The 22691-nt window shown below is 41.5% G+C and overlaps 1 protein-coding gene across 1 annotated transcript in view; it reads left to right on the top strand.

The window, feature by feature from the left end:
- Ptp36E (protein tyrosine phosphatase 36E) overlaps nt 1–22691 on the top strand; it is an 862119-nt gene that overhangs the window by 653864 nt on the left and 185564 nt on the right. Inside the window, exon 4 of the mRNA XM_067147378.2 lies at nt 17637–17713. Within this exon, the coding sequence (XP_067003479.1) occupies nt 17637–17713 (77 nt within the window). The remainder of the gene's footprint in view (nt 1–17636; nt 17714–22691) is intronic.

Raw genomic sequence — 22691 nt, 5'->3', positions numbered from 1 at the left:
GAAGTGGGTCGACGAATAGCATAGGGTCGTCTTTAGTGATAAATCGCGCTTCTGTCTTGCCCGCAGTGATCGCCGGAATCGTGTGCGCCGACGTACCGGGGAGAGGGGCCGCCCAGATGTTATTGTCGAGAGGCACACAGGGCCAACACCAAGCATTATGGTCTGGGGAGCTATTGGCTTTAATGTGAAATCACAATTAGTGCTTGTTGAGGGCACTGTGACTGCTCGACAGTACGTTGATAGGGTACTCAATCCAGTGGTTGTCCGTATGACGGAGGACATTGCTAGTGGGATGTTTCAGCAGGACAATGCCCGGGTTCACAGTGCACGCATCTCCAGAGAAGCTCTCCACGACATCACAACCTTAGAATGGTCCGCCAGATCCCGGACCTCAGTCCTATTGAGCATGTGTGGGACATGATGGGTCGACAACTGGCCAACCGTCCTCAACCACCCACAACTCTGGAACAACTGACCCTTGCAGTGCATCAAGCATGGGCCACAATTCCTCAGGAAGCGATCCAGGGCCTTATTGACTCCATGCCTCGATGAATTCATTAATGTATTGCAGCTCGTGGTGGACACATCCTGTATTGATTGTTGCCCACACTTCCGATGAGAGGGACCTGAAAGTGTAATCATCGAATCACAACCGAACACTCGTCCTGCATGTTCAATTGCAGTAATGTAGCACCACTCCTTCTGGGTATTGCAATTTCAATTTTCTTCAGTGTAGTACTCAAACGGATCCAGAGTGTACAACTCACCTCAGAACCCCGAAAACTATAGATTCTACACTAACATTGGCCATTTTCGATTATTTTTACATGTCACCCCTTCCCCTAAATGTGCTAGAGGTGTCATACCCCACCAGTATTTTTTTTCCATATAGTAAGTCATATGTGTACCGAGTTTGGTTGAGAGCTGTGCTGGAACATACATACACACACACCACACACACACACACACACACACACACACACACACTGTACATCCATAATCTCGGTCATTTGGGACATCTTCTTTTTAACCCCTTCTCACCCCTCACGTCGATGGAAGCTGTTGAATTAAATGGCATTTGGAAACTAGTTTATTAATTCTAAGAGGGAGAGAAGGTGGAATTATTGTGTCAGAAAGTATGAAATGGCATCGCACTGTTTACATGGTAGGAGGCAGTAAAGTCGAGAGCGCCGGGTTGAGTGGCTCAAACGATTGAGGCGCTGGCCTTTTGACCCCCAACATGGAAGGTCCGGTGGTATTTGAAGGTGCTCAAATACGTCAGCCTCGTGCCCGTAGATTTACTGGCACGTAAAGAACTTCTGAGGAACTAAATTTCGGCACCTCGACGTCTCCGAAAATCGTAAAAATATGGTTAGTGGGGGATTACTTGATTCAAGAACTGGAAAAAATTCCAAAGAAAAACAGCTCTATTTGTTCAGGGTGTTTTCCGACAAAAGAGTAGCGTTACAAAAATGTTGCAAAGTTTGGGCTGGGAAGACTTGGGAGAAAGGAGATAAGCTGCTCGACTAAGTGGTATACCCGGCGAGTTGGCAGTGCGGTTAGAGTCTCACTGTCGACAGCCTGAAGATGGTTTTCTGTGATTTCCCATTTTTACACCAGATAAATGCTGGGGCTGTACCTTAATTAAGGCCATGGCCACTCTCTTCCCACTCCTAGGCCTTCCCTATCCCATGTCGGTGCGACATCAAGCAACTAGCAAGAAAAGTGGTATGTTCCGAGCTGTCAGTGGAGAGATGGGGTGGAATGGCATCAGTAGACGATTGAGTTTGAGTGGTGTCTTTAAAAGTAGGAAAGATCACAATATGAAGATAAAGCTGAAATTCAAGAGGACAAATTGGGGAAAAAACTGTTTATCGGAAGGGAAGTTAGGGATTGGAATAACATACCAAGGGACCTGTTCAATAAATTTCCAATTTCTTTGTAATCTTTTAAGGAAAGTCTAGGAAAAGAACAGATAGGGAATCTGCCACCTGGGCGACTGCCCTAAATGTAGATCAGTATTGATTGATTGATTGATTGATTGATTGATTGATTGATTGATTGATTGATTGATAAGAAACATTATTATTATTATTATTATTATTATTATTATTATTATTATTATTATTATTATTATTATTTCTCTGCAAATAACCTCAACCATTGTGGCTGGGGTTAACTCTCAATGAGTAATCACGGGAACCTGCCGCCTTCAGAGCGCGTCCCTAAGTGGCGGATAAGGGTTCCCTATAGGGATGATCTTCGGATCCGTGGACCAACAGGTAGCCCAATTCCTGGGGGCGTTAAAATGCTAGGACACCCTCTCTCCAGGGGACATAAATAAAGAGAGCCCTAACACAGGGTAATGTGCCCAACGGCAAAACAGGCGAAAGAGGATCCATTTCCAATATTTTGGTTTCCCAACGGCTGTGGAGGTGGAAGAAGATAATGGCAGACGGACTGGCTATAAAGCGCTACTCAACTAATTTAGAGTCTGTGGCAGTCCATTGCACTTTTGAAGCTTGCTACTGTCTGTCTCACATATGTGCCGCGGTGAAAGGCTCTGAAATCATAGTGTGAGGGCTTCCTCCCTACAAGTTGAGGTCCACCTTAAACAAAGTCATGCTTGTGGCATTTTCTCCTGCTACTCCTACAAAATCCTACGTCGATGGGATAAGGTTGGTGGAAGCTGATTTAGGGTGAAATCGGGATCTTCCAGTCTGGACCTGCACGTTGTGGGCAGATGTGTGGTGGTCGCCTTCCTGAGACTTCGTGGCTGCTCAGGGATCCGGTCCTGAATCTGTGTCTGGGCAGGCCTATTTAGGATCACCGCTGCCCACCCCGAATGGGGAAGGCCCTAGAAAATATGGGCTAATCATCGGTAGCCACACTCAGACCCCGTTTGGGAAACCGCACCGAGAGGGACACCCCAATTTCGCGGTCGTAAACATGAGAGAACTTTGCTTATAGGATCACGGAACATCAGAACTTTACTAGACAGTAATACCAGACCTAAAAGTCGGATGGCTCTTGTCACTCATAAACTAGCAAGGCGAAACATCGACGTTGCCGCATTGAGTGAAACTAGATTACTGAATGACGGAAAACTTAGTGAATCTAGTTCAGGCTATACTATCTTCTGGAAAGGGAAAAATGAAGGTGAACATCGAATTTATGGTGTTAGATTTGCAGTGAAAACTGAACTGGTAAACAGGCTTAGGTTAAGTCCTACTGCAGTTAATGAAATTCTATCATTAACTGAATACAATACTTTCCAAAGTGCCCACTATGGATAAGTTATTACCATCTGGTGTCTTCAGTGCTAGAGTGGGGAGAGATAATCGGCTATGGGGTAATGTGATGGGCAATCAAGGCAAAGGAATCTGTAATGCATATGGATTACTTCTTCTTCTTCACCTATATTCTGAGCATAAAATCTTCATCACCAACGCTCAATTCCGTTTACCAACCAGATACAAGACTACATGGATGCACCCTCGTTGAAAACACTGGCACCTCATGTATTTTGTCATAACTCGACAACGCGACAAGGACACCTCATCACGAAGAAAGCTATAAACATCGATTACTGTTGGACAGATCATAGACTTATTATCAGCCGGCTCGTAAATTTGGTGCGCCAGAAACTAATTACACAAACCCTTCAATGAAGAAATGTAATACCTCCAAACTTCAAAATGTAACTGTTGCTAAAGAATTCCAAAATCCCATAACAGAGCAACTGACTTCCAATCCCATTTACACCAAGGATGTGGGGCTGGAATGGGCAACTTTTTAAACTATCATCAAAGATTCAGCAGAAAAAAACAATTGGCTAGGAGAAAAGGAAGAGTAATGACTAGTTTTATGATAATAATGAAAACATTCTGAAATTAATTAGTAAAAATAAAGGGAAGCATACCAATCCCATACACAAGACCCCTCCTCTGTAGTGAAGAAAGCACGTTTCCAAGAGATTATAATGAAATGTCAGGCTGATATAAGACAGATGAAAAACGAATGGTGGCAGCAGAAAGCCAAGGAACTCCAGAATGTGTCCGATACCAGAACTTACGAAATTTCTACGACAAACTAAAGGGACTTTTTGGGCCCTCTCGCTCTTCATTAGGCGCGCTGAAAGCCGTTGACAATAACAGTATCTTTACAGACAGTCAAGAGATATTAATACGCTGGAAGGAACACTTCAGTCTACTTTTAAATTAAATCCCAACTGCTGCCGAAGACTTCCCCCAGTATCCTCTGCAACTGAAACTGTGAATGGCAGTCCAACCAACCTTCCATGAATTCACAAAATCCCTCAAAATTATGAAACCAAGAAAATTTCCCGGACCAAATAACATCCCTCTGGAACTTATTCAAAGAGGAAGACTGTATTTGAAGACCAGGATGTCCTTCCTCTTGTAATTTAGAAAACACAGAAGGTTCCCACCGACATGAAAATTGCCACTAGAGAGTAACCAGTTGCAAGAAAGATGATCGAGGTATATGTGGCAATTACCGTGGCATTTCCGTACTATCCATAGCAGGGAAAGTTCTGCCAAGGATTTTGTTGAACCGTCTTCAGACTCTCTGAAATGGTACTGCCTGAGCCTCACTGTGGGTTTCGCGCCTCAAAATGTACCATTGACATGATCTTTTGTGCTAGACAAATCCAAGAGAAATGGGGAGAACAACAAATCCCGCTTCGTTTAGTATTTTATGATCTGGGAAAGGCCTTTCATTCTGTTCCTAGAGAAGCTACCGCATATGGACGGCGCTTTGGCTGTCCTGACCGTTCTGTAGGCTTAATCCGGGATTTTCATGATGGAATGTTTGGACGAGTTCTTCACCTGAATGAGCTATCAGAAGAATTCCCTACCATAAATGGGCTTAAGTGAAGATGCGTGCATGCCCCCACCCTTCTCGCCCTGTACTTGGCAGCCATGCTTCAAGAGACTTCTGCTATCGACCATGTACGTATGTAAATTAAGTTTCGGTATGATGACGGACTGTTCAACCAAAACAGGCTGCGTTCTCAGAGATTAACTCATAATACTCGCGTAATGGAGCTTCAATATACTGATAACAATGCAACACCTACCCATACACCTGAGGAACTTCAAAATCCATCAACTGTTTTAAGGAAGCTTATGAACGATTGGGTCTGATCATCAACACTCATAAGACTAAAGTACTTGCGCAGCCGGGACCAGGTGGTATCATCCATGAACTAAATATCACCATAGCAGGATCACCTCTTGAACAGGTAGACCAATTCACCTACCTTGGTAGTATTCTATATACACGCTGCATCTCAGAAAAGAATGTGGAAAATAGAATGCACGCTGCCTATGCAGCTTACGGCCGCCTCTCCCACCATGTTTTCTTGAATTAGGATCTCAAAATATATACCAAACTCATGATGTACCGAGCTGTAGTCATAACAACAGTACTATATGGATGTGAAACCTGGACACTTTACCGCAGTGACATAAAGATACTGGAACGTTCCATCAGCAGAAACTTAGATGAATCATGAACATCAAATGGGATGACTACATAAGCAATGTGGCAGTTCTTGAAAAGGTGCATATAATCAGCATAGAACCCTTCATCATCACTCATCGGCTTAGATAGGTTGGTCACGTCCAGCGTATGAATGATAGCAGACTGCCTGAACAACTTCTGTACTGTGAAGTTGGTCATGGAAAAAGGCCTCAAGGTGCTCCGTTGAAACGTTATAAAGACCAGCTTAAGAAGACTCTGAATAGCATCAACGTAAATGCTAACACCTGCGCAACAGCTGCTAGAAACCGTGTTCTTTGGCGCAAAACTAATGCAGAAGGTGTCTCGCTGTTTGAGCAGGCACGTCGAAGACGAGAAATGTAAACCCATAAAAAGGAGAAACTACGTCAGATCCAACCGCGTCCTCTACCAACCTTTAGATGCGACCTGTGTGGCCGCATGTTTCGTCCAAAGATTGGCTTGATCAGTGATCAACGACATCTCCACAGAGCCAACATACTTTAAGAAGAATTGCAGGAGGAAAACGTGTTTTCGGAAACGAGTAGCGGCCGACGACGATGATATTATTATTGTTATTATTATTATTATTAATTATTATTATCAGCATGGTTGGTGGATCAGCAGAGGTGAAAGAAGATGCTGGGATGAATGGGTCTGACTACAGAGTCAAAGTTAATTTAAAATTTTAACAAAGGTTATATTTTTTCTTTTGTAAAACTTACAAGTAACAAAATCACAGGTACTAGTAGCAAAAGACAAGTCTAGTTAACACAAGATTGTTGGTATACACAGAACTTGTGCTTTAAGCCCTCACTTAACAATTCCTGAGCTTCGCACTTATGTTTACAAAGATCACCATATTATGCAAGGGCAGAACACCCCTCAATATATGGAGCACTAGCTCCGTAATTTACAATGTCAAGCCTCCTAGAGGCACTTTTACAGTACTTGAAACGAACAGACACGCTGTCAGTTTTTCAAGGCTAGTCAAGGCAACACCAGAATATCTTACACTTTCTGGCCTTCCATGGCCCAGCTTACAAATTGAAACAGGGGTATCTCGTACCCAACCTGCAGGGCCTTCGAGTAAAAGAAATAACCGTTAAATAAATGGCCCAAACAAAAAGGAAGGAGGCGAATACTTGCACTCCTCTATGTTGCTTCCTAAAACCTAACGGGCACTAGGCCGATGAAACAGTGGATATTCCCAAACTATGGAGGTGACCCGTATAAGAAAGAAATTTTAAAACAAGATGAAAATCAGTTACCAAAACGTAGTCACCTCAAACCAAAATGAAGGGGAGCTCAAGAAGGTAAATCACTCTTTATCCCCGAATTACAGTTACAGATTTTATGAAGTTTTTACATAAACCGGCAGAGAATTACATGTTTAGAAAAGTAGGTTACATTGTAAAGGTTTCGGACCTTTCCCGCGGGTTAAACTGCTGAGCTAGCAAGAAATAAAGATGTTAAACGGCCATTACCTTGCTGAAGACCTGCTGCCTGATGAAAGAGGCGCCTCCCGCCTCCTGCTTTACATTCACACACTTAGTTAGATGTTGATCAAGTGGCCAAGAGACGTGAAAATCAGCAGTTTATAAACCCTCGGGGAAGGTTCGGGACCTTTCATGAATAAAACAGCCACACCCTCTTAATTTTATTGGCTAGCTTAAAGTTACACGCCAAATCGAAGAAGAAGCCTGTGAGTGGTAGGAAATTAATTACAGAAATTCTGGATTGGCTAAATTCAAAACTGGCGGAAGGAAAAGCTAAATATTGCCAACCCACACAAGAATGAACGAAATTTAGTAAAGAACAAAACTTATGAGTACAAAATTTCTTCAAAAAAGTTCCTTCACTTCGCACCAGGGTGCATGATCATAGTTTATTAGTAGGGGCATCTATGAGAGAATGTCCACACTTCTTTAAGAATGGAAAACAAAACAGGTTGAAATTCACACAGTACTGGCAACTTCATAATCACAAAATTAAGGTAGTGACATCTTCTGAGCAAAAGATTAAAGGAGGTCTAGTTTTAAGTTCAGTGTTTCTCCTATAGAGAAGGTTTATTGGCGCAAGATTTAAAAGTGCTGCGTAGGGGTGTACCTCCCGGTATTATTATTATTATTATTATTATTATTATTATTATTATTATTATTATTATTATTATTATTATTATTATTATTATTATTGTACCGGGCGGTACACCTCCACGCCGCTAATTTAAAATGTGCGCCTGTTGAAACTCCTCTGCTGGAGGAAGTCTGAACCTTATGGACAGTATTAATTTTCTACTTTCTCAGAAGATGTCACTACCTGTAAATTTTGGAGTTTTAGAACTGTGTCATTTTTGATGTGTTTTTGTTTTGCTTGAAGTAAGAAGTGTGAACTTTCTCTTCTAGAGGACACTACTGAAGAACTACAATAGTGCACCCTAGTGCGAAGAAAAAGAACTGTTCTTTGGAGAAAATTTTATTTCAAAAGTTGGTTTCTTGTTAAATTTCTTTCTGTTATTGTTTAAGTTGGCTGTATACCCCTCTTTTTCCCCTTGTTTTAGATTTATCCAATCCCGAATTTCTTTTAGTAATTTCCGACCAATCCGATGTATCTTCCCCCAACTTGGATATGTTTCTGTACCCTAGCCAATAAAGTGATTGTGGGCGGGTGTTCTCTTCCCTAAAACGCCTAGAACCTTCCGCGAGAGTATTTAAACTGCTGATTTTTGGGTCTCCGGGCCACTTCTGTTCCATCTTTCAGTGTGTAAAGTACATAGCAGGGGGCGGGAAGCGCCTCTTTCTTCTCCAGCTGTTCAACACCAGGTAATGGCCTCTTAATAACTTCTTTTCTTGCTAGGTCGGCAGTTTAACACTCGGGGCGGGTTCGAAGCGTTTCCACCATGTAACCTTTTCCTAAAATGTAACCAATCTTTTCATCTATTCTCTTTTAAAGCTGCATATTGGGATAGAGTGTGCTAACCCTCTCGAGCTCCCACTCACATTGTTTTGAGGTGAACTTATTTTCTCAACCTATTCTTCGTTAAAGTAAAACAAATGGCTCTTTTCTAAAGTCACCTCTGTACTATGGGATTAGCCCTTGCATTAGTGGCCTAGAGCCAGATTAGGTTTTAAAAACAAGTGTATTAGGAGTGCAGATCGCCTCCTCTCAAATTGTTATTTTAGAGGTCATGTAATTGCCCCTTTTCATTTAATAGACCTCAGTAGGGTGGGTATTTTACCCCTGTGTCTATGTCCAGTGAGGACAACTCGAAGGTGGAGTTTGGTGTGGCCTTTGAGAGGCTTAAAGTTGAGAGCGAGTGGCTCTTTTGAAAATTGAGTGTTGTATGCCTCGTGGAGGCTTTTCAGTGTAAGTTGGAGCAAGGGCTCCTAGGCATGAATGGGGTTTTCTGCCCCTCTGTTGAAACTTGTGTTTGGGGTAAAACTGAGCTGATTGCCCAAGCATTGTGAAGTCAGGGCGCGAAGCCCAAATCCTGTAAATATTGTAACTACCCTTTGGACTTGCTACTTTGTACCTGCCATGCTTGTTATTTCTTTGTTTTTGAAAAGAAAATATAACCTTGTTAAATTTTACATTAACTTTGATTCCGTAGTTTGAGACCCGTTCACGCCCGCACCTTCTTTCACCTCTACCTACCACTAAAACACGGTAACAATTATTATTATTATTATTATTGACAATATTTCTTCTGCGTTTTCCAGCCACGAGCACTTAAGAAGGTGTAGAAGGAGGCTACGTATATCTCATGCTGAATAATATTGTGTGTTCGTTTTATTTTCATCTTCGATGCTATATACGACACAATAACCTTAAAATGTACATAAATAAAAGGAAATAAAATTAAATGGCTCGTTTTCACTGGTTCATAAGTACAGTATATCAGTCTTCATGTATGGGTTCAGTACTGGACAAGCTTTTCTGGCATCAAATATGGGACATCGCTTCCAATATAGGATGTATAGCAACCTATCCTAAGGAGTTACTGTGCGCAGCGTGGGTAGGAAACAGCTCTACCGAGCGGGATGATGTGTTCTGTGGAACACAGCGATCTCGACTTCACGGCCACGTACTGGGCGAATGATGCGACGCTGACCTCATTATCTGACTAAAAATTGTTTTATTTTCTTCCATCAACCCTTGGGATTTATGCACTGACTTTTGAAACATCCTGAGTTATGGGATCAGACATGTGCAAATGTCATTTAAAAACGCCCAGGTCCATGTATAGCACAGTAAAATGAACAATATTATGATTGTTTGCTTTCACTACTGCTACATGAACAGTGCCGACAATTTTATGTGTAGCAGGGAAGATAAAGGCAGAAGTGTCGGAATTTGAATGAGTTGACGCATTTCCACTTCAAACGGTTGTCTGTTAAGTCTCTCTGAAATTAGTTTGACTACGCACCGTACTATGGTAAACTCGCACATTCATCAAGTGTTACGACATGCTTAGCAACTAAATTAACAGAGACTGTCTGGGAATGGCACAAATAGAACGCGATCTAGTCCCACTGTTTCCTACATAGTCTCCAATGGACGACTGGAGTTTTCTAATTTAATACTAGTATCTGGGATTGTTCTTTTCAGCATACTTTCTTCATTTCAATGCAATTATTTCCTTGTAGAATTAATCCGATACCCGTCAATACAACCGTGTTTTGGAATATTAAAATTATAATTAGAAATAGATCTACACACAGTAGGTATTATCTCAGTCTGCCGAAGATCTGGAGAAATTTCTGAGTGGTATAGAGAGAGCCTTGGAGGAGTCTGTCGAATATCTGGAGAAATTTCTGAATGGTATAGAGAGAGCCTTGGAGGAGTCTGCCGAAGATCTGGAGACATTTTTGAGTGGTATAGAGAGAGCCTTGGAGGAGTCTGCCGAAGATCTGGAGACATTTTTGAGTGGTACAGAGAGAGCCTTGGAAGAGTCTGCCAAAGATCTGGAGACATTTCTGAGTGGTACAGAGAGAGGCTTCGAGGAGTCTGCCGAAGATCTGGAGACATTTCTGCGTGGTACAGAGAGAGCCTTGGAGGAATCTGCCGCAGATCTGGAGAGAGTGGTACAGAGAGAGCCTTGGAGGAGTATGTCTAGAGGCATGACTTTTTCGCATTAACGATAAACGCGACAAAAAATATTTTGAAGCGTTTTTGTGATATCTTTACGAATCATATGTTTCTGGTTAAGAAAATATGGATATTATGTTCGCGAATTAAAGCGATAAGGCCATTTTAAAGCGAAATTCAATTATTTCGCTATAAGCGCGATATTACAGTGAAATCTGTAGTGAAAAACTTTGAAATTTTGTTCCAAGATTATGTATGAAAAGAAAAGGAAGAGCGAACAAATATTCATCAACAGGAAAGAAATATGTCATCATTAATGTTCTGGAAAGTCTCTTTAAGACATGGCATCAAAGAAAAGGGGTAGGCTCCAGGCTTCTTACCAAACGAAATGTTTGGAATGTTGTTCTTGTGGTGGCTGGTAATCCTACCCCAGCCTGTCTCCTCACGGCATTGTGCAATCCTGGAATCCCTGATGACGTCTACAAGCATTACAATTGACTGGTGTATTTCGGCTTCGTGGTCAGGTAAAATTAAGAAAGTTATCACAGACAGTAGCGAAGATGGGTCGCTCGACAAGTGTTACCTTAGGGTAGACTAAGGTATTGATATGACAAGCAGATTAGAGAAGATATAGGATGTAGTAGTTACATATAAATGGAACTGTTTGCACACCATAGGGTGACATGGAGGACTGCATTAAATCAGTCTAAATGACTGATGACCCAAACACAACATGGGTTTTATGAGTGGAGCATTGAATGCATATTTACCTTTAATAGAAACATCTTACATTTTTCTCTAGAATAAACAGTGGCTTACATTTTAAGGACAAAATATAAGGGATGATCAGAAAGTTCCCGTTCGAAGGCCGTACAATCCTGAATCGAGATGCCAACCAGGCAATATCGCCGGCACTCGCCCCACCGACACACCACGTTAAAAATCCTCTTGTGGTAAAACACCGTCTCCTGCTGCGTGAAGAAGTCCGTAACTGCCTGCAGCACATCCTCGTCTGACAGGAAAGGTCGACCGTTAATGCCTTTTTGATGGGACCGACAGCGTGATAATCGCATGGGGAGAGATCAGGACTATAGGGCGGGTGCTCGAGTGTCTGCCACTTGAGTTGGCGTACCTTCTGCGTGAGACGACCTTTGCTGTACGGGGACGGGCGTCTTATGTCGAAACGCGACCCGCACAGAATTACGCACGCACCTCGGCACGACATGACAACCACACTAATTCCTTGGCCTACATGTCCGTGCTCATATACCCGCATCGGATTCGCGCTACGTTGCATATTCGCTGCAGCAGCGCTCTCAAACGGAAACTTTTTGATCACGCCTTATAGATAACCAAAAATCGTGTCGCTCCATATCATTGTTATTGGCACTCAATGTCACCCGGCATAATTTATTAAATTCGGCCATAAGAACAATCCAATAAAATTCCACTTTCATTGTTAGCAGCATAATCTGAATGTCGAAATTGGTAGGCAAGCCGCATGAATGATACTACTTCGAAAGGTTGTTACTTCGTAGTTAACCATATGATGATTATTATTATTGTTGTAACTATTATCTTAATGCTCCAGTAAATATAATTAGGCCTACTATTTAATGTATTTATCGTATATATCTGAATACATTCAAAGCAGCACATAGTGGGCATGATAGCTTCTTGGTGTCACAATTAGCCTTTTCCCAGACCGGGTGCAATTCAAATCCCACCCACACTATGAGTTCTACATGAGGCCCTGACGTTAGCCCTGATGCTGGCTATGGTGAAAGAACCGCGGCACCGACACCTGCTATCGACCATGTACGTATGTAAATTAAGTTTCGGTATGATGACGGACTGTTCAACCAAAACAGGCTGCGTTCTCAGAGATTAACTCATAATACTCGCGTAATGGAGCTTGGACTTTGATTTCATTACTTGTCTTATAATTAACTGACAATTTGCTTACCATTCTAATGCATATGCGTCCTATGGCATGCCGCACCACGTGACTGGCTCGCACGTCCCAAACTTGGTCTCGCTGGGTATCCTCTAATCCCGCGACGTCGAATTCAGCATTCTACCGGCACGCAGCTTCGTGACGAGACGAGTGTCCTCATCAGGTTAAGTCTTTGTTCGGTAGTCGTCGGTCCATGTTCTACGTGCACGGTGCTTTCTTGTGCAGGTACCTCCAGTCGTACCGTCATCGTCACCTCGCTGGAGGGGGAGCCAAATCACCCCGAAGTGCTCAAACGGCTTTGGATTACAACATTCCTGTCATGAAGGAGGCGTTACTAGACCTCCACTGAGTAGAGGTGGGTTCGATTCCCACCTCAGCCATCCTGGAAGTGGTTTTCCGTGGTTTCCCACTTCTCCTCCTTCGGCGATATTTTGACCTGGCAATTGTTTATGCTTTCCCCGTATTTATCGTGACCCAGCACGGCCTTTCCCCGAGCCATCTGCGACCAAGATGTCGTCGCTCCTCTTGGTGATCACGGTTAATGTAAAGCTGGTAGTGACGGCGCCGACGAGCCCCTCTCCTCGGGCGCTACGGTGACAACCAACTGACAGCCGCCGACAGAGTCCAGCTAAGGAAGAGGACCCAGTGCACAAACGAGACCCTACAGAAATTCGCCGCAGAGGTCGAGAAGCTACACCACAAAGCTCTGGACGGGCTACCTCCGGATCACATCCAGCGTGAGCCAGGCTAAATCTTCATCGATGGGCTCTGCGACGCCGCAATCCGTCAAGGGTTGATGCTTAGCGGTGAGACAACGACGCTTACGAATCTCGGCCTTCGTCGTTGCTATCGCGGACGAGGTCATCTTGGGCCTAAACGCACTACGGGCATATGAGGCGACAGTCGTCGTGGAACGACATGTGTTGAGGCACGGTATACAACAGATAATGCTCCGACGTTCCGGATCTCAACCCCGAGTATCAAGACTGACGCTTCCCGGTGAAGAGGTGATACCCGCCAACAGATTGCAAAACCGCTGAAGAAGAGAGCTATGAGTTCTCGAAACATGTACGGTAATTAGCCAACAGTAAATTTTCTAATAGTGTTGACTAGGTGGAATATAAATTACCAGTGATAGACTTATCCTGCATGATATCACACTTAAATTTGTCTCGAGAGAACGCACGTCCTGTACTGATTTTAACTCTCCGCCTTTGAGAGCTCTTATTTCCGATTTTAGTTCACAATTTCGTTCTGACTAGATTTAGTTCACTGAAGCGTTGGTCTCAGCTGGATGTAAGTTCTGTTTTAAGTTGGTCTTGACTAGATTTAAGTTCGCAGATCTCATTGAGAAAAGCCTGCAACTGTTCGGTATCCGTTTTTCTACTCACTGAAAAAAAAAACTGTAAATGACGAAATACGCTACCAGTTGATACAGATTCTGACAGCAGTTGTAACGTTAAGGAGGGTAGGTAAATGAACACACTACTGGTAGCATTTATTCTAGAATTTGACTAATCTGTCATCAATCATCTGCATTTAGGGCTGCCACCCAGGTGGCAGATTCCTTATCAATTGTTTACCGAACCCTTTCTTAAATGTTTTCAAAGAATTTGGAAATTTATCGAAAATTTCCCTCGATAAATGATTTCAATCTCTTATTCCTCGTCATGTAAATTAATATTTGCCCCAATTTTTCCTCTTGAATTCCATCTGTATCTTCATATTATGATCTTTGCTACTTTTAAAAGCTCCACTCAAGCTTATCCTTCTACTAATGTTCTTCCACGCCATTTCTCCCCTGACAGCTGAAAACATACCGCTTAGTCGAGAAGCTCGTCTCCTGATCCCCAAGTCCTCCCAGCCCAAAACTTGCAACATTTTCGTAACACTACATTTTATCAGAAATCACCAAGGAAAGACCGTGCTGCTTTCGTTTGGATCTTCTGCAGTTTTTTTATCAAGTAATCCTGGTGTGGGTCCCATACATTGAGACTATACTCTATATGGGGTATTACCAAAGACTTACACGCCTTCTCCTTTCCGTCGTTACTACAACCCTTTAATACCCTCATAACCATGTGAAGAGATCTGTATCCTTTCTTTACAACCTTGGTTACGCAGACACACAATTACACCAGTTCACGCTCTCTCTCTTTACTTGCACTAATTCAGTCACTCTAGTCTTTCACTCTAACACTTACAAACTAGAACAATCACACTACAACTCTTCTACAATTGTCACTTAGACTCGAGAGCAGTTCACATTTACGATCGCTGTACGCTATCACGAACATACAGTTCACAGTTTGAGCGCGTGCGCAACAATATCGTACACTTTTGTATGTGGAACAAAGTCGTACACTCACAGCGGTCTTCGTGCACTGTCCCTTGTCGCTCAGCTGCATTGTCTCGTACTCGCAGTCAGCTCTTAACCCCCCCCCCCCCAATTGTACCTGAAAATTATATCCTAACAATTTGGACAGTGCAAAATTATATGATTGATTGTTGTGCTGCTATAATTGAAAAAAAATGTAGACGGTTAAGGGAGGAAAATATTCTTCTTGATGAAACCATGGACTCCAATTTAAATGAGCAATTTTCATCATGCGTATGCTTTTGGACCTAGAAACTGGTTATGTGATGAAGAAATGTCTTGAATGTGTTGTGGTGGACCATTCAAGTGGTGAATGGTTATATAACAGTATTGAATGAAGTGCGAGACTTTGGACCAGTCATTTCGAATCTTCGTGGACAAGGATACAATGGGAAGACAAATTTTTCAGGGTAGTTTCGCGGAGAACAAACCAGAATTTTACCTCTTCGACTTCTCGCGTACTTTATTCACTGCCTCGGTAAATTAGTGGTAGAGTATCCAATTCCTGACCCTTAATTCGCAGGTTCGATCCCACCTAAGGTGTTCTTTATTTGAAGGATGGTCAGAAATCTTGGCACACCATGTCATTGTTGCTCGCGTGGTGAGGATGTCTGGTACCGCACTCAGCGTCACCCGACAAAATTAACTCAACCATAGTATCGATTCTAGTAGAATTCCGCTTTCGTTGCTGTATACCATACCAGTACAATCGGAATGTCGAAATTGTTATGCAGGCCACGTAGCCGGCACCCTTATGAAGATCTACACCACAATAAAGCGGAGGCATTATTATTATTATTATTATTATTATTATTATTATTATTATTATTATTATTATTATTATCCATTGCCTGAAGCTTGTTCTGTGTTCCGTCACTTCGGTTAGACAAGCTCTATACGCATTGGGTGAAAGTGTGAATTTTTTCTGGAATATAATAACGGTCCTCGGTTATGAAATACATAATCGACCAGTTGTGCTCTCAGCGTAAGAAAACAAACCTCTTACTGTATTGCTGTATACAATTCGGTGGATTGGGTGGCAGAAGCTGTTTTACATATTAAGATAATATTCCTTGCATCCGTGTCATTTCTAGAAAAGACAAGGTCTTGTATTAAAACTGTACATATTCTACTCAACTCTACACTAAAGTTAGAATTCATAATTTCACTAGACACCACTAGAAACCTGAATGAGTGAATCATTTTCCCGACAGCTACGAACACAAACTATTGATCTAATTCAGTGTTACAAAATGATTGGAAGAATGTCGTTAAAGTTCTGTTTTTAAAAATGTCAAGACATTAGTTTAAAATGTTGGCATAGAAGTTAGGATGCCTTGATACAACGACCAGGCAAGCATATCGAAGTAATGATTCTGCAATTTCTCTAGAAGAAAATAATAATCATGTTACTGATTTTCTCCTATCCTTGGATTACCGTTACACAACTACTTAAACTCAGTCCCTGATTGCTGGTTTTCAAAATTCTGCACCACAGTAGCTGAGGCAAAACGATTATTATTATTATTATTATTATTATTATTATTATTATTATTATTATTATTATTATTACCGAACTCGATAGCTGCAGTCGCTTAAGTGCGGCCAGTATCCAGTAATCGGGAGATAGTGGATTCGAGCCCCACTGTCGGCAGCCCTGAAGATGGTTTTCCGTGGTTTCCCATTTTCACACCCGGCAAATGCCGGGGCTGTACCTTAATTAAGGCCACGGCCGCTTCCTTCCACTTCCTAGGCCTTTCCTATCCCATCGTCGCCACAAGACATATCTGTGTCGGTGCGAGGTAAAGCAAATAGCAAAAATAAGCAATTATTATTATTATTATTATTATTATTATTATTATTATTATTATTATTATTATTATTATTATTGTGCATTGCCTGGAGCTCTGCCCTTCTGAGGCTTGTTCTGTGTTCTGTCACTTCCATTAGACAGCTCTAGACACAATCGGCGAAATTGTGAATTTGAGTTATTGAAGAAACTTGACAACTGAAGGAGCATAAAACAAATTTTTGACTTTACTCCGATATTGATGATACAGCCAAACCTGCAAGCATTTACGAACTTAACGGGCACTGTTGCAGAGCTTCGAGGTGATTTAAATGTGTGTTTCGACTTTTGAAAAATGCAACTAAATAAACCGAAAACGGCTATTGAAGCTCTTCTCTACGACTGCAGCTATTAATATCTTCAGTTTATCTACGGCGATATTAGTTTACAGTCTGTTAGTTTAAAATATTTGCCTCGTTGCTTGTATGCCTCTTGCCACGAACCCCCCGGTTTTGATTCCTAGTTCATCCAGAGGTTATGGATTGAAGGCCTCGTGAGACAAACTCAAAAGCTGTCTGATATGAGAAACAGTGGACTCAAATCAAGAAAGAAGTAATGTAAATGAAAATATCGTCGCTCCACATGACACTCCATTATCTACAGGCCACCTGACTGGGCAGCAGTCGTCTTGGCAGACCAAGTCTGCTATTGAGCTGTATGAGCCACCGGGTTGTTTGATCATTTAGTTATTATTTGTTATTTTAACATTTTTAATATTTTCAAGTGCCAAAGAATAGAAAATATCGAAAATCCAACATCAGTAAATGTCTGTATTGTTCTACAGTAACAATTCTTTGTATAAACGTGGACGAACTTGCTAACTGCTCCTTTCTTTTCAACAGATGACTACAATCGAGTCGTTCTGGAGCAATTGGAAGGTGTCCCCGACTCGGATTACATCAATGCATCGTATGTGGACGTAAGTAAATACATCGTACTTTATTTTTATTGAAGCGTGCAAAATAGAACTGTTTGAATTTATCCTACCACTTGACCTTTAATATTTTTTTTTTGCTAGGGGCTTTACGTCGCACCGACACAGATAGGTCTTATGGCGACTATGGGATAGGAAAGGCGTAGGAGTTGGAAGGAAGCGGCCGTGGCCTTAATTAAGGTACAGGCCCAGCATTTGCCTGGTGTGAAAATGGGAAACCACGGAAAACCATCTTCAGGGCTGCCGATAGTGGGATTCGAACCTACTATCTCCCGGATGGAAACTCACAGCCGCGCTTCTCTACGCGCTCGGCCAACTCGCCCGGTGACCTTTAATATCGCTGTTTAACTCGGAAGTGATAACCGGCGTTATACATCATTGAAAAACCGAGTGGGTCTTGTGGTACTTCATCCAATGAATCACCACTAATCTGCATTTAGGTCTGTCGGCCAGGTGGAAGATTTCATAGCCTTTTCTTAAATGATTTCAAAGAAGTTGGATGTCTTTCCAACATCTTCCTTGATAAATTATTGCAATCCCGAATATTCTTTCTCCTATGAATGAATTGTTTGTCCCAATTTGTCCTCTTGAATTGCAGCTTGATCTTCAACTTCTTTCTCATCTTCCTTCTGCCTTTAGAAACTCCATCCAAGCCATTCTTGTAGCAATGCCATTCCACGCCATCTCTCCACAAACAGTTCTGAACATACAGCTTACTCGAGCACCTCGTCTGCTTACTCCCTAGTTTTGCCAGTTCAAATTTTGCAACATATTCGTAAAATTACCATATTGTCGGTAGTTATTAGAAGGGAGCATCCATAATTTCCTCTGAAAGTATTGTGGCAGGGTTTTGACACTAATTCTCTCACCATGTTAGAGTTCTATCAACAATGTCCATGAAGGATGCATGTCCAGAGTGTTAATTACAAGAGGTGCATCCTTCTATTGTTCATCGTCAGTTCAAGCTTTAAATAACTGTCTCTGCAAGAGATACCAGGTGTATGCATACCGGTAAGTTTAAAGAGAGTTTTGTGGTGAAGAAAACACTTAATTTTCAAGGGAAATTCAGTTTTTGTTTATTCAAAATATTGGCCATCGGTTTCTACACACTTGACCCATCTTTCAGTTAAATTATGAATACCATGCCAGAAAAGTTAGTCATTTCCTGACGATAGCGTTGTCTTCTCACTTTCGTGGTCTACCAGAACGCGCGTCTTTCACAATGAAATCACCGTGTTTAAATTGTCGAAACCGTGTCTCACATGTTCTAATCCATGGAGCGTGTTCACCATATGTTTCTACCAGCAAACGATGACATTTCACAGCCTTTTTCTTTTGATTAAATAAGAAAAGCAATGCGTGCCGCAAATGTTCTTTTTCAGGCACAAACGTTGACATGATCACTGAACGATACAACACAGAGGCTAGTGTTTGGAGGACACAACTTGTGTGTGTTAGTAGGTTAATGTCAGACGAACAAACTGACGTATGTGTCAAATTCATATGCTGCGTGCTGTTCGCTGGCGCCATCTCTTGGTGAAACTGGAAACGACTTATGCATACACCTGGTATTCCTCCAGTACCCTCTTGCAATATAAAATAAAATGAAAAATTTTGAATCCAGGTATCTGTTGCGACGTATGTCTACACAGCACCGGAAACATATCTTCTCGCTGTCAAAATATTAGGTATCAGCAGAGCCAGTTTAAGGGCCCTTCAGCATCCGCAGCTGTGGAGAGGGCCGAGTTCGAGACGGCCTTGTTATTAACTTCCTGCAAAAAAAAAAAAAAAAAAAAAAAAAAAAAAAAACCCTTTCACAAAAACGTTGAATTTACCGCAAAAAGTTTCTTTCTTTAAAAATTAAAATATTGATATTTTCGAATCACTAAAATGTAGAAACTATTAACTGTCGATATCCATCGATCATGAATTTCCGATCCATATACTTCCTATTCCTTTCTCCACTAGTAGACACTGGCGCGGAATTTTGATTTGGTAAGCTATCACGTCCGTTTTTTGTTAATTTGTGATTTTGTTCACGTATTTGGTCGCAGTTTATCGTAACAAGAAATAGAGGGAGAAAAATTAATTGTCTGCGTCTCAAAAGAGAAAAGGTAAAATATTGGATTGAAGAAACTTCACGACTGAAGGAGCATTAAACAAATTCGTAGAGATATCGAAACTGATGAAGTGGCTGTGAGTGTGAAAATAACATGATTGCAGTGCAAGGAATACAGCCCTTGAAGCTGATGCATGTCCGAAGTGAAAATTTCAATAGGTGCACCCTTGTATTATTGATCGTCAGTTCAAACTTTGGATACATTTGTCTGCAAGAGAGAACTCAAAACAGCGTAGCGAAAATTTATCAGTTTATTTTTTGTATCAATCTGACACAGACAGGCCTTACAGAGATGACAGGATAGGGCTAGGACTGTGAAGAAAGCTAACGTGGCATTTTACTAAGGTACTGCGTGAAAATAGAAAACCACGGAAAAACCGTTTTCAGGACTTCCGACAGAAGTGTTGTAACTCAGTTTTATATTAGAAGATAGTGTCATGGAGTTTTGATAATGATGCTTGTTTTTTAAAGGGGCCTAACATCAAGGTCATCGGCCCTTAATGGTACGAAATGGAATGACAAATTAAAAGTCCAAAATCCTCCACTGACCAGAATTCCATGGATTTTTAGATTTCTAGAATAACAATCTACTTTAGCCTAAACACCGCATTGCTTGCATTCTATTTATCTGAGGAAATATGTGACATTAAGAAAATTTCTTATACAAAGACGGAAAATTACATAATAAAGTGAACCACTTGGGTACTGTGAATAGATTATAAGTGCGGCCAGTATACAGTATTCGGGAGATAGTAGGTTCGAATCCCACTGTCGGCAGCCCTGAAAATGGTTTTCCGTGGTTTCCCATTTTCATACCAGGCAAATGCTGGGGCTGTACCTTAATTAAGGCCACGGCCGCTTCCTTTCCACTCCTAGCCCTTCCCTGTCCCATCGTCGACATAAGACCTATCCGTGTCGTTGCGACGTAAAACAACTAGCAAAGAAAAATGAATAGATCAAGTTAAATAGACCTGAGACAAACATATGGAGGGGCTGGAAAGTTTATTACAATAGGGCGAGGGAGGAGGGGGTGGGGAAGGATTCCTGAAGTCGGCCTTCGTACACAAGAAAAGGCAAAAGAAATACTTTTGCACGTTTGTTTAATATTTATTCATAAAAGTATTCCGTATTTCTTCCACGAGAATTTAGCTCACTTTCCGACTGTATGGGAATATTTAATCTTTAGTTGAAAGTAAAGGAGTCTTCCAAGTGATTAATTATTTTTAATTATTATTAATTATTTTTGAACAATGTTTTAAGTTACGTCTTACAGCTTTCCAAATTGATCGGAGAGGTGAAGGTCAGGACTAAAAAGATAGCATCCGGTGCCTTTATTGTGGTTCAGCCCCTGCATTTCTTCAACCAAGCACTGCGGTTAGCATATGGGCGTCATCTCGCTGCCCAGCCGTCGGTCTGGCAGGCCAAGACGCTCAATGGGATGTTTGAGTAACAGGGATTATTTATTATTATTATTATTATTATTATTATTATTATTATTATTGTTGTTGTTGTTGTTGTTGTTGTTGTTGCCGGGCTGAGTGGGTAAGACGGTTGAGGCGCTGACCTTCTCACCCCAACTTGGGAGGTTCGGTCCTAGCTCAGCCCGGTGGTATCTGAAGTGCTCAAATACGTCAGCCTCGTGTCGGTAGATTTACTGGCACGTAAAAGAACTCGTGAGGGATAAAATTTCGGCAACTCGGAGTCCCCGAAAACCGTCAAAAAAGTAGTAAGTGGGAAGAAAAACAATAACATTAAAAATTATTATTATTATTATTATTTTGCTAGTGGCTTTACGTCGCACAGACACAGATAGGTCTTATGGCGACGATGGGATAGTAAAGGCCTAGGAGTTGGAAGGAAACGTCGGTACCATTTACCTGGTGTGAAAATGGGAAACCACGGAAAACCATCTTCAGGACTGCCGACAGTGGGATTCGAACCCACTATCTCCCGGATGCAAGCTCAAAACTGCCTCTAACCGCACGGCCACATCGCCCGGTATTATTATTATTATTATTATTATTATTATTATTATTATTATTATTATTATTATTATTTATAGAGTAATTCAGTGTCCTCCGGAATATTTTGGTATGCAAATGGAAAGCTGAAATCGTACTTTCCGGGAATTTAGCCCAAATGTTCTTGTTTATCGTCAGTGTGTTCAATATGATTGTTCTACACAATGTTCTCGTAAAGAACATTCCTTTCCCGCTACAAATGCTGATTATCACTGCTGGACGATGAAAGTTATCTCCACACTGCAATCGATTTTCTGTTTTTCCGAACATTGAAGGAGACAAGTCATTTATCATGTCGTCGTCCTTCCTGAGCAGTCCTCGGGAGGAAATGGATGCACATAAGAAATCAAAGTTGTTAAGTTACGTTTAACTTGCTGGCAGTTAGAAGGAGAAGAAACTTCAGTACACTGAGCTGGTTCAAAGGAAATTCTGATTATTTACAAACTAAGTACAAGAAAAGTACCAGCTTTATGACTTACAAAGAAAATGTTCGAAAGGTAATTTTCAGAAAACATTACTGCAACATACAGGGTGATAAAACGTCAATTTAGATATCTAGAGTAAGATGGCTAATATTGATACAAGTTACAGTACATCGAACTTCCAATGCCTGTGTACTTGTGAGGGGTGTACCCTATATAAAATATTGTTGACTGTATTTAGAACAAAAAGCACTTCAGGTAGGTCATTTGTTTAACTGAATAAGTGGAATAAGCATACGCAGGTCAATAGCGGTAGTCACAGTGTGTAAACTTTTTTTTTTTTTGCAAGATGCTTTACGTCGCACCGACACAGATAAGTCTTATGGCGACGATGGGACAGG

Source organism: Anabrus simplex, chromosome 5, assembly GCF_040414725.1.
Source record: "Anabrus simplex isolate iqAnaSimp1 chromosome 5, ASM4041472v1, whole genome shotgun sequence".
In the NCBI taxonomy this organism is placed as follows: Eukaryota; Metazoa; Arthropoda; class Insecta; order Orthoptera; family Tettigoniidae; genus Anabrus; species Anabrus simplex.
This window is presented reverse-complemented; position numbering and strand designations above follow the sequence as displayed.